This window comes from Plutella xylostella, chromosome 19 (assembly GCF_932276165.1).
Source record: "Plutella xylostella chromosome 19, ilPluXylo3.1, whole genome shotgun sequence".
Taxonomy (NCBI): Eukaryota; Metazoa; Arthropoda; class Insecta; order Lepidoptera; family Plutellidae; genus Plutella; species Plutella xylostella.
Window position 1 is genome coordinate 1,555,628 of NC_063999.1, and position 13,884 is coordinate 1,569,511.

Sequence of the window (13,884 nt, forward strand, 5' to 3'; positions counted from 1 at the left end):
CAACCAAAAACTATTTTTTATTCGATATTGACCCAACCTTTTTACGATAAATTGTCGATAATTACTTAAAGGTAAGCGTCGACCTATTGGCAGTTATAGTACGCAACGGACGCATCGCATTCAGTACTCTTTAATTCACACAAGTGCGTCCACTTCACCACTATTGCCAATTCCGTTTCTCCATACATTTATGACAATCCTTTTGGTCCGATACGTACGATAACGATAGGTAGACGCTTACCTTAAACCTGTCATTTATTTAAACTTACTGTAACTTTATGCTTAACTATTACTGTAAAGGCACTGAGATTTCACTAGGAATATGTTAAGTATTGCTTCTTTGTTACAATTATTATAATTTATCCATAAACATGTTGCAAGTGCATGTTTAAATTATGACCATTTGGTGTATGTTTACCTTATTTCTCTTTAATCTTCCACAGTATTACACGAAAGTCTAAAACTACTGTTTGACGAAATACGTTAACGTTTCGGAACCACGACTCTATCTGGTTTACATTATACAGGATGTTGCAAAAAGGGTATACTAAGCCGAAACCTACATTTTGCAATTCTGATTTGGGCTTAGATATACCATGCTGCACATGTAGGTTTCGGCTTAGTATACCCTTTTTGCAACCCCCTGTATAATCGATATCATAGCATATTTAATTGGCAGTGTTTTAATAGTTTAATTGTATCTACACTATGAATTTACATAGCAATGTTGTCAATTTACATGTAAGCAAGAGATAAGTTTTATAATGATTTAGAGAAATATCGTAAACACTAATTTATAAAGCCTCTAAATAAAATAGTTTTTTTTTTTAATTAGACGTACTTTTTTCGATATAAATATGACGAAAAGGTATAAACAATACTTTTTGGTTGGGTCAAAATATTTGAAAACACACTACCTATACTTAGCACCTTATCCTAATGGAGTTAAAGTTCAAATTTGTTCTTCAGATCAGCTATTGTGTCGTCGTCGCAACCTTCGACAGTTTTGCAGTGGACTAGAAGTTTGTGGATCACTGGAATACAAAATAATTATGCTTTAAGACCATGGCCATAAGGATTATAATAAACAAGATAAGAAATAATATAAATAAATACAAAAATACTCGTATGGAGTGCTAAAAGATAGCAAGGTGACCTATGTTGTCTAGGACCTAGGACGCGAGGAGATCTCTAGGCCAATACTACTAGGCCAAACCCCGTGGTTCATTATCGTCGTCAATACACTCGTTTAGTGCGCGTTTCACCACTAACAGCGTCTTATTTATGGCAAATCGATATAGAGACCTTTATCTACGACAATAACGGACGCGTGCAGCGGGGACTACGGGTTTACCTTACATTACATGAAGCACCATTTACAGCGTCATATTTATGGCGAATCGCGATATACTGACCTTTACCTATATCGATAACGGACCCGTGCCATCTATGTTACATGTTATACTAACATTCCTTGTCTGGTTTACTTTAAGTTACATAAAAACACACACACACACACGCACTCACGCCTTGTACTAATGTACTCCCTTGCGGGGTAGGCAGAGGTGCATTGCTGCACCCACTTTTCGCCAGAGTGTTATGTTAGTCCCAATGTACATAAAACACCATAATTATGCCGAATCGCGTTATAATAACGTTTACCTACATCCATAACGGATCCGTGCAGCGGGGACTGATTTACCTTAAATTACATTATACAGGCTGTTGCTAAAAGGGTATCCTAAGCGGAAACCTACGTGTGCACATTAGTATACCCTTTTTGCAAACCCTGTATAAATAAATTACTAACATTCCTTGTCCCGCTCGGACAGGAACATGGCGAGCGCGGACAGGCGGCGCACGCGCGCCAGCCCGCGCAGGTGTGACGTCACGCGCGCGCCACACGCGTGCAGAGTGAGCAGCAGCTCCGACAGCAGCCGGCTAGAGACGCGAGTGTTACTAATAGTAGCAAGGTGATGTAGGTTGTCTAGAGTGTCTTATTTCTGGCGAATCGCGAAATACTTACGTTTATCTACGTCGATAACGGTGCAGCGACGACTTTAAATTACATGTAACGCTATAATTATGGCGAATCGCGATATAGTGACGTTTATCTTTATCGATAACGGATCCATGCAACGGAGAGTGGTTTACCTTAAGTTACATGAAACGCCATAATTATGGCGAATCGCGATATAGTGATACTTATCTACGTATCGATAACGGACCCGTGCAGCGGGGACTGATTTACCTAAAATTACATTAAACAGGCTGTTGCTAAGCGGAAACCTACGTGTGCGGCTTAGTATACCGTTTTGGCAACACCCTGTATAAGTAAAATACATACATTCCTTGTCCCGCTCGGACAGGAACATGGCGAGCGCGGACAGGCGGCGCACGCGCGCCAGCCCGCGCAGGTGTGACGTCACGCGCGCGCCACACGCGTGCAGAGTGAGCAGCAGCTCCGATAGTAGGTCGCTTTCTAGAGCGTTGCCGAGGATTGCGGGCAGCCGGGCCGGGTCTATTAGCTGGAATAGGTAGATAAGTGACGAGGATTAGTCACGATTTTTATTAAGTACTAGCTGTTCGATTCGCCTTAAAAAGTTTTCCCGTGGGAATTCCGGGATAAAAAGTAGCCTGTGTTCTTTCTCAGGGTCTAGACCATATGTATACCAAATTTCATTCAAATCCGTTATGCAGCGTTAGCAGTTTTGGCATGAAAGAGTTACAGACAAACAGACACTATTACTTTCGCATTTATAAAATTAGTTAGGATTTGGAATGTGACTTACGAGTGCTGCAACTACCATCTACAAAAGATGTTGTGGCCAATGATGAAAAAATATATAATTTCCATTTTTATTTACTGGCGGCGGTACATGGCATAATAGGGAATATGCAAGAGGTTCAAATAAAGGTCAAATATTATTCATATTATTTCATAACTACGCCTCCATCAATATTTTTGATTATAATTTATTTTTGAGCAAGTACCTAAATGAAGTTGAAAAGTACAAAAAAACTCCGGTAAATTCTAACTTCAGAGAAACGTCACCCATTTTCTTAGGGCGGATGTGACGTCAAAATTCTTTATATATCAATCTCAGAATAATAACTTCTTTGCGTTTACGGCGGAAGTTAAATAAATGTCAAGTGTAAACAAAGAAATGTTAATGTCACCGAGTGTTTGTGATGCTCGTTGTGATCAGATACGATGGATCACATAAAAATTCTTCCAATAGATCCTAGCCTCCTATAACCTCTCCACTTCTTGTTTGATATGCTTGTTTGTTTGCAAAGTTTAGGACTATTGTAAGTGACCTATGTCTCTTTAATAAATAAAGATTAAAAAAAAAAAGAAAAAAAGTTTAGAACTTTTTATATTTTTTGTTGGTAGTGTATGGGCTGCCACTAGTTGTTCTTTTGTAATGAGGCGTAAACAGCCATTCGCTAGTCAACGAGCCACTCAAATATGCTCCATATTGCAACACAATTAAATTAAATTTGTATTGTAAGTATTATGACATGAACATGACACAAGTTGCTCTTTCTACTTTTAGGTTATAATGGCAGTCGTTAGTATATTTCAAAAGTTGTTATTTTTTTCTAAATTAAGTTATTGAAGAATTCTCGAAATCAGAATAACTGGACACATTAAATTTATTACACAGTATGAACGAGTAAACTGTGGCCAGCTGCGGAAAAGTTTTTATTATAAATAAAAGATAATATGTATGTTATACGTTATTATTTTTGTAGAATTAAATTCGGGGATAATCATGTAGCATGTGAAAGAAAACATCGTGAGGAAACCTCAATATTTAGATTAAGCACATTTAGATATGTAAACCCACCAATCCGCAGTGGACCAGCGTGGTGGGAAATGGTCCAAGCTTAGGAAGGGGGTTTAGACCTTTGACATATGCACAATGGTTCCATTCAAGAGAGCCAGGTGCAGATTCTTACACCCCCACAGATAATAGAATAGAATGACCCACTAACCCTAGCCTCTCTTACTGAGAACCAAAGTTACAGTGAGTACTTACATACAATACAAATATTACTTTATATTCATATTGCCATAATAGCGTAATATTGTGTACAAAGGTCCTCTGGTTTGCGCGCTCCCTTTTTAAAAGAGCTACTAGTAGCTATTTACGAGCTCCCATTACAAAACAGCCACTGGTCACACTTTATTACCATTACAAAACAGCCACTGATCACACTTTATACACTTCCTTTTTCGTTTGTTACCATGACAACATTGGTTTGTTGAAAATACAAAAGTACTCTGTGATTACTTGATTAGGTAAAAAATCTATGCCGACTGACGGGACTCATTATTCTGAGCCGTGAAATTAAAAGATTATGACGTCACACCAGCCCGCCATCCTGACGGGAATTTCAAAGTGGTCGTGATGGTTGTAATTTTTTTACTTTCTTTAAAATACCTTAAATTACTTATTAAGGCGTTGAATTTTTTTTTACTATAATAAAGTGATGTAAAACTATCCAATAAAAGTATTAAAAAAAATTATGCATATTCCCTATTATGTAATAGTAACAGATAATGTGTAATGCAGCTATGCTGCGATGATGTGAAATAAATCTTTTTCCACTAGTGCTGTTCTATGTGAACCAGTTAATATGTATTGACGATTCCAAAAATATCCATTAAAACGCAGCATAGCACATTAGTTTGTTGGAAAAGCATCCTTAGCCAATAATAATACATTCAAATTAAATAAAATCAAAATAAAACTTATTTTCTCCTAGCCATAATTGGACTTTTCGATTATCATTATAGGATATCACTGTTCTTACACTATCGCGCTTAAATGAATACAAAAAAATGAACACTATATTATACTTACATTTAAATATTCAATCCTGCCATTCTTTGTATTCTTCAAATTCTTCCATTCCGTCATAAACTGAACACTATTCACCGGCGGCACCAATTTACGAACAACATCGTTCTTTTCATTCACTAAACAATCTATATTCAACTTTTCCGACTCCGGACTTAAACCATTCATTTTCTTACTCTCAACTTTTACATCTTCTTTTTTGATTTCAATTGAATTGATTATAGTATCGATTTTGTTAGTGTCCGATTTATTGTTATTCGTATCTCCTTTGGCTTGGCTGTCTTCGATTTCGATAATTTTGAGTCGAGTCGGTGGTTTTTCAGGTTCAGACTTTCCTAGCTGGATCTCTTGTATAGGTATCGGTTTGAGGCCTCTCTGAAATGGAGATGATATTTTTAAATTAATTAAGCATACGGATACCATGATGGAACAGATTAATTAATGCATTATAATATTACTTCCTATAAAATTACAAAGAGGAAAGATCTTCCCCCTTATCCTCATCCTCATAGATAATTAATAGGACGTTTTAGCTATTGAACTGTTTTGTACCTCTCTAACTTAGTACAAATTGTTCTTTGACAGAGAGGGACGAAACAGTTCAATAGCTAAAACGTCCTCTAACTTTTCTATGAATAAGGGGGTTTGTTTATATTGAATTAGCTCCGAAACTAGCGCACCCATTTTAAGTCATATTATTTCTAAATGCTGTCGCCTTCTTTTTACCGGCTAATTCCACGGAAAGGTGAATGGCCATTTCTCTATGGCGCCATGACCCACCAGAGCAACCATTGATGAAACATATACTGATGTGTAGCCCATGACTATGTCGCAGGCCTTTTTTAAGATCTCGCCGTTTACATACGGCGTCGTCAGTTTACAAACGCTCGCTGTTTTGTAATATGCCGAAGGCATATTGACAACTCGTTCAATCGTTCTGATCTCGACGTTAATTGCAGTCTTAGGGTGACCATGATAACTTTGAACAAATTGAATAATCTGACTTTATTTCAGGATTTCAAGTAAAAAATTTTACTTTAGGTGTAAAATACGGTTTCAATGCGATGCGAATAGCCACATACCTTAGATCGTAAATGAGGCGGCTTTTTGACAGGTTTGATAACGTTAACGTTTTCTCCAACACCGTTTATCCATTTCTCGTCTGATGATAGTTTAGGGGGTTGCTGCAAACAAAGAAAGAGATCGAGATTAATAAATAATAATAATAAAAAATTAAAAACATGATTGGGTCACCATTCTATCTGCATGTGCAGGTTTCTTCACGATGTTTTCCTTCACCGTAAGAGCGATTGTTTCGCATGTCAGCGCCGGGATTAAAACCCGCATATCTGCCCCCGTATGTTGTAACTTTTTGAGAGTTAGCACCCGGTGATAATTGGTATCAACTTAGAGACTTATTAACCGAAAACACCAAAAATCTTAGTGAAAGAAAAATATGCAAGAAGCCTACCAATATATCCTTACATTCAACATAAACGTTTGTGAAATCAGATAAGTCAGTAAAAAGTTATTAATTAATAATGCTCTAAGTTGTCAGCCATTTTATACCAACCAACCCCACTCGGAGTTACATAATACGGGGGCTGGTGATCTGGTGTAAAAAGCGGGCGCTTAACCAACTGAGCTACCACTGCTCTAGTATTTTAATTGGAGCTACTTTTTTCCGAAAAAAAGTAATTCATAAGTAATCAATGTACCTCAGTCTTAACTTCAGCCTTGGCAACGGGGGCCGGCTTCACGTCATCCTCCAACTCGATGATCTTGGGCTGCACGGCCGCCAACATCGACTTGTTCTCCGATGTAGGCGTCGATACGGGTGACGACTTCGATTTCGTCTGGAAATAATGTCATCGTCATCATCACGATCCATTACGTCCTCACTACTGGGGCACAGGTCTCCTTTCAATGAAGGGAGAGTTTTAGGCCTAATAAAAAAAATCATAATAATGTGAATTCACGAGGAAACCCGCACATCTATATTTCTGTGATGTGATGACATCTAGATGTGTGTGATTCCAAAAACGGCGATACGGCTACCGGCTACCTATCACTTGAGTACAGATTGACAGCGAAAATCTCACCTCTGACTAATCCTTCGTGGCATACATTCCTTAGTATTTTGCTGAAAAAAATAATTATATAAATAGACAACAAAAAACCTCACCCCTTTAGTCCCCATCCTAGCTTTAATCGCCCTCAGCTGGTTCCTAGCGGCGGCGTTGTGAGGCTCCAGCGTAAGAACCTGGTTGAGGTCGTGCGACGCGGCTCTCAGAGAGCCCAGCTTCTCCCTCGCCGTGGCTCTACGCTGGAGAGCCTTCACGTAGGTGGGGTCCAGGCGGAGAGCCTCGGTGCAGTCCTTTTCCGCTTGGTGGAGGCTAGAAGGATATTTGGATTTTGAATGAAAGTAGTTTAATAATAAATGAATGGTGTGGATAAAGTAGTGGAGTAATGGAACTGGAATTTAAGGCAGATATCATAGAAAAAATGATACATCTTGGCATACAATACAGTATTAAATCATTGATTAAAGAAAATAAAATAATGGCAATTTTATACAGTTGAAATAATGCGATAGGCTAATTATTACTTATCGTCAAAACCAATCTATTTCTGGCAACCTTTAGGCGTCGGAATGACTTGTTGAATAATGCTGAATGAGGTAGAAGGTGTAAAAATATTACATGTAAGTACGTAAATAACCTACCTGTCCTTCTTGAGATGGCAGAGTCCCCTATTAGCGTAGTAGATGGCATCATCGGTGACTAGTTCGATCGCTCGGTTGTAGCAGGTGATGGCGTCATCCCACTTCTCCTGTTTCACAAACGCATTGCCCTGGAAAGGAGAATGAATTAATTAAGTTGTCCACCAGTTGCTTGTGTTGAAGTCCACCAATCCGCACTAGGCCAGGGTGATGGACTAGGCTTAAAACACTTCCTTCATTTTAAGGAGACCCGTGCCCCAGCAGTGAGGATGTGGTGAGTTATGATGAGTTAAGTTTAGTAAAGAAATTAGTTTACACTCTGCGCTAACGAAGATGTGATTGTGCTGTGGTTAGTGACTCTAACGGCTTGCGGAGGGGCCCAGGTTCACTCCAGTTTTGGGGGATATAATTTATACCATTGTGGGTTAGGTATATATTTTTTTTGTCAGCTTCTCTATTTTAGCAGTGTGTTACGTTTTGTCACAATGCTAATAACAAATATTTGTGACTCTTTGTTACTTGAATAAATGAATTTGAAAGCATAATTAATTACTACACAATTACAACAGAACAAAACAAAACCTAGAAGCAGCAAGTGGGTAGAGGCTAAGTCAGTACTTAGTTATAATGATTGATTGGTTTTTAGTGAAATTAAAGAAAGACTTAGGTTTAGAAACTAGGTAATTAAGAAATCTATGCTTAGGTTTTAAAGATCTACACAAGTTTAACCTTGAAACTTGAAAGACTATCCTAATGTTTTTGTTCTTGTGAATGATTTTTTCGGTAATTAGCATAATGTGACCTAGCACTGTTATAATATGCGTCTTTCAATGGACACAATGAAGTTCTGAACATTCCAAATAATTGAACTAACATCACACAATCATAATATTTAGCCAAAAGTTTATTTTACATTGTAGGTATCTATTTCATAGCCATTGGGAAACACAAGTTCTTATGTGGTGCCCTAAAACAACCAAAATGGGAAACCCACCAATCCACTTATGATTGTCAACCTAAGGACAGGTGGACAGAAGTGTCGAACAATGAAGGCCAAGGACAGTGTTGTGGCCCTCCTCGAGAAAGGCCAATGTCCATCAGTGAACAATAATGAGTTTATGGCTTACTAATATGACTTTTATAAATATTAACATGTGGAAAGGTAAGAGAAGGCTGGGCCACCCCCTTTCCACCTGGAGGAGGCTGTATATAAGAACAGGTCTCAGCTGAGACAATCCGAAATCTACCGTGTCGGATCGGGAGCAGTGGAAATTCCTTCATCAGGCCCTATGTCTCTGATAAGGGATAATATGAGTTCATCATATTATTAAGACATATAACTTACTCTCTCCTTTTCGTACTGGGCTTCTTCTCTCAGTTTCTCCTGCTTGACGGAGAGACTCTTCTTGCCGTCCAGCGAGGTGGGTCCAACGTCCTCCATGTCTACTTCTTCACAGGCTTTATCCTGAAAATGAAGCAGAGGCACATTAATAATAATATTAATAATCATTTATTTCAGAAAGCAAAATAAACATAGATATTTCATGTGGAAAACAATCCATAGGTAGGCAAGTTCATATAAAAAAATATCATTAACTACTATGGTTTATATCTTCAGCTCATAGGCCAAGCTACTTACAAAACAGTAGAAAACACCAATGTAAAAGGTCTACTTTGAAATACATGATTTTTTAAAGGTTATTAGACTTACCACATCAAACTTATCCCAAGTGGAGTAATCAAAAGCGGCTATTCTCTTCTCAGGCTTTTTCTTCACCGGTGCTACTGGCTTCTCCTTCTTAATCTTGCTTCTGACCGGCGGCAGGTCCTACAATCTCAAATAAGTAGAGTAATTATAGTTCCTCTCAACAAAACGCGTGTTCACAACTAAAAAGTAATACAAAATCGCTAATGCAAAATACTTAATCTCTTTACTGATGTACTTTGATACGTATAACCAAAATAGCATTATTTCTCACAGCCAATCTACGGTTTTAAGTCAGAACTACCGAATAATTAGGAATACTAGGTCTAGGATGTGACTAAACCTGTTCAGATTGTCCCTTTAGTGCTCCTTCCTTGCGCTTCATTTCGACTTCCCAATTTTGCAAGTCTGTCAGGTAGTTTTGTAATGTTGTTACGTTGTCCCTTGCTTGTCTTTGGAACTTGAAAGCTTTATCGGCATCCATGATACACGACACCCTTGAAGAATATAATAGTTTCTTTGTTACCTTCGTTCGCGAAAAATCGTTGTTTGTGAAATCGATGGCTCGCTTGACAACCACTTGACAACAATGATAATTTGACGCTCGCTGGCTCTCGCTGAGCGCTGTCAAGACAAGTGTCAGTGTCAAAAAACGTTATCTGTCAAAGCAACTCACAGACAATATTCATACATTTTTTTATGCTAAGGAACGTTAGATAAGCAGCCAGTACATAGTTATTATTCCGTGCTTGAACTGAAAGGAGTTTACTCTAAACAAGTATCGAACAGTTGTTGATACCTAAGTTCTGTTTTAAAAATCTCAGTATGTACTAAATTGGCAGATCCTGAACGGTTCATCAACATACGATTGTCCCGCGATTAAGTGGCGTATCGTTCTATTGGCGGGACAATGTGAATCTATCAATTTAGAATCTGAAATTAAAAAACAGACTTTAGGCAGGTAGACCGGTATGTAGTTTCTACGCAACGTCAGTCAGACTAATCAACTGGTTTGATACAATTTATTAATTACGCAGTAAAATTTCAATTTAAACACACGCGTTATTGCAAGGACTTGAAGGCCCAAATAAACACGACTTCTGTTCTAAGTTCACTAATTTCGTAGACGTATAGGTATATACCTATTAGGTAATTTACTAATAATCAAATTGATCATTTCTCTTTAATTTTTTGCATTATTTGGGTACCTACCCAGTATAGGTACCTACATTGCCTGACCTTGCTTAATTATTTTAGACCTTATGTACTTAAGTATCTACCTAGTTATACCTACTTAGATAATAAATACCTACCTAACTAACTACTAGTAAAAGTCGTAAGTAATGCCTATATGTCAGATTTTCCTAGATCAGAGAAGAGTTCTTAAGAAAATAAAATAAAAATAATAGGTAGGTAGGAAACAGTTACCTACGTATTACTAAGGTATACATTAGAGGAATTCTCTTGTAAATCGTTCGTAGTTAATATCATAATCGACCTCAACACATTCACCTTATGTTCATCCCATCCTACATCGCAAACATTATTGCCTATTTTCTGACACGCGCACGACATAAGCGTCCTATAAGGCCAGCGTATGTTACCTACCTACCTATCTGCCCAAAGTTAATTGAACCACAAAACGTGCTTTTCAATAATAATGCCAGAACTGGAGGGTTATTCTATCTTGACAAGAAAAACTAACGAACGAGAGCTGCTACTAGTTAGTTACTTAAGTATTGACGACCGAATGGCGTAGTGGTTAGTGACCCTGACTACTGAGCCGAAGGTCCCGGGTTCGATTCCCGGCTGGGGCAGATATTTGTTTAAAGACAGATATTTGTACTCGGGTCTTGGGTGTTGATATTTATATTTAGTATCTATCTATCTATGTATTTGTGTAGATATATCAGCTGTCCGACACCCATAACACAGGTTTTGCCTAGCTTGGGGTCGGATGGCCGTGTGTGAGATGTCCCCACATATTTATTTTATTTATTACCTACTTTAGCGGCAGCGGCTCGGGGCGGCGGCGGCGCGGCGGCGGGGGCTCCGAAACTTCGTTTTTCGTATGCTAAAGAGGCCTCTGAGAGCCCAGCATTTTTGCGTAAAAATTCGCGAAGCATCTTCTTCCAACTGAGGTTTAATAGGTCTTATTCGTCATCTAGGGCACTCTAGAGCACGTGAGGACGATGGTCAGATTGCAGTTGATATTATGTGAGTGATGGGTGCATATATATAGTCCTTATTAAACATAATATTTTAGTTACGAGAGTTAGGTATAAACCCTGTCTAGTGAGAGGTAATAGATACAGTCTGAGCCAAAGAAGCTGGCTTACAGAGTCACAATTGTAGAGAGAGGGGTCAAGTTTATCTGCCCAGACTGTACCTATCCCTAGATCATAGAGGTTAACAATGAATATGATAAATTTTTGGTTGCCATAATTAGTTAAGTAGGTATAAAAGACCGCTGGACATACAGCGACCTTAAAAACACCCAGCCAATTGAATGTAGGCTGGTAAATAGGGTGATGTTGATCTTTGGGCGAGGATATAAGTATTGTACAATGTACATATTACTTAGCAGATTATGGTAGCTAAATACATAGGAGGCTATCCGTCAGAGGACTAATGTTACCGACATAGCTAACAAACTGTGCAAGCTGAAGTGGCAGTGGGCTAGTCATATCTGCCGAAAAACCGATAACCGTTGGGGTAGACGAGTTCTCGAGTGCCGACCACGAACAGGCAAACGCAGCGTGGGACGCCTTCCTGCCCGCTTTGTGCCTGCCGGGCGGGTAGCGGGTAGTGGCTGGATGAGGACGGCCGAGGACCGTGTGCCATAACGCTCCTTGTGAGTGGCTTATGTCCAGTAGTGGATGATTATTGGCTGATGATGATGATTATGAAATACATAAAGTACTTAAAAATTTAATAAGCATTGACAACTTTTACAGCCAATCCAGTTTACAAAAGGGCTAACAACAAGACACCGGCGCCGCCGCCGCTAATATTTCCCTTGACATGTTTCATTATTTTATCGATCTATTTCTAATCGATTTTTAACTTCAAAACATAGGGGCCTTGGGCGTTACCGATAGAAGATGCGTTAATTTATTACTCTGCTGATCTACATTAGATCGAGCTGGTTATAATTTCTGGACCTTGAACCCTGACCTGCGCATTTCCTTCACTCTGTGCTCTGACAGTGATGATGATAAATGAAGCTGTAATGGTGTGATGAGCAATTTCGAAAATTCTTACTTGCTAATTATTTTTTTAGGTTGTGGTGGTGGTTGCTGTGCGGACAATTAGGTTCTACAGGATTCTAGGTTTACGACTTATTTGTCAAGAATATTTACCGAATTGGTTATATAAATCAACACTCATAAAAAAGGGGTGTATAAAATACTTCCGATACCTCGGTAATAATAATATTTTTTTATGATCAATCAAGATTTTAGTTTAGTCTAGTTACCTACGACCATATCAAAATAAAATTTTAGATGAATGTTTGTATTGTTTACCTATACCTAAGTAAATAATTGTACCGTCAAACGGTGATGTTCAGTTTTTAACCTCGAACACCATTAATATTTTAGAGTTTTAATTAATAATGAATAACACTGTATTTTAAAATTTTATATTCGTTTTAAGTACTTACAGACTAAAATATCTTGAAAAAGGACCTAAGGTCCTATACCTATTAGGTAGGTAACTCCTACAACAACATGGCTGTCAAAAATCAATTTAGATTTTATATGTACATATAAATGTAGTCTAAAAGCAGGCACTATAGCAGAACTACTAACTATACTTAACATAAAATATTTTCCTTAGGGCTGATTTTTCAATAGTCAGACTAAGAAACAAATATGCAGTCGCGACAGCATCATAATTTATTCCTTATATAACTTTTATCTGACTATTGAAAAATCAGCCCTTAGTTATTAAACCAAACTTTTTAGACGTAATTCTTATGGTCCGTACTCACATACGGTATTACTCGATCGAGCTAAACTGTCGAGTAAAACCCATGGCATGGACAATCGTCCACAACTCCACACGTTCAGCTTTGATCTATCGAGCCAAGTGGGGCACGCCGTTTAGAATTCACATACATGTTTCGAGTGGCATCGGGTAGGTTCGAAGGAAATTACTTTCATTTAATTCCATCGAGCCGACTCGAGCGTTTGAGCTGTGAGTTTTGCGGTCCACACGAAGATTTTTCCTTGACTTGATTAAAACTATCGAGTAATAACGATAGTGAGTACTGGCCATTATGAACACAGTGCGTAGAGTATCCTACCTAACTACCTACCTTATACACGCGTAACAAAATTTTATTTCCTCTGTTTTTTACGGAAGTTTGCATTGTCAAGGTAGTGCCATTGAACCCTGACCCTATACTCTCATCAGTGTATTAAACCATGCCTTCAAGAGGCTTTGAACAATTGCGTAGGTAAATGGACTAAACAAATGCATTGTTGTTGATTGGTGAAGTATTTTAGAATGTTTGTTCTGTATGATAAAGTGTTCACGATTTTTCTTATATTAATGAATATTTCAATTACTATAAAGTAAAT

The 13,884-nt window shown here is 38.2% G+C and overlaps 1 protein-coding gene across 2 annotated transcripts; it reads right to left on the reverse strand.

Moving 5' to 3' along the window:
* Nucleotides 1-392: 392 nt before the first annotated feature.
* LOC105383356 (RNA polymerase II-associated protein 3) lies at nt 393-9,879 on the reverse strand. 2 transcript variants are annotated; one of them, XM_011553393.3, is made up of 10 exons: nt 9,825-9,879; nt 9,305-9,421; nt 8,939-9,058; nt 7,597-7,724; nt 7,057-7,267; nt 6,590-6,727; nt 5,954-6,055; nt 4,875-5,246; nt 2,348-2,528; nt 393-1,034 (listed from the first exon to the last, which is right to left on the reverse strand). In XM_011553393.3, exons 3-10 carry the CDS (start codon nt 9,032-9,034, stop codon nt 946-948), a joined length of 1,317 nt encoding a protein of 438 aa, XP_011551695.3. In that variant the 5' UTR covers nt 9,035-9,058; nt 9,305-9,421; nt 9,825-9,879; the 3' UTR covers nt 393-945. The 2 variants fall into 2 exon arrangements, with proteins under 2 accessions (XP_011551695.3, XP_011551694.3); XM_011553392.3 differs by having other exon boundaries at nt 9,642-9,878.
* Nucleotides 9,880-13,884: the final 4,005 nt, after the last annotated feature.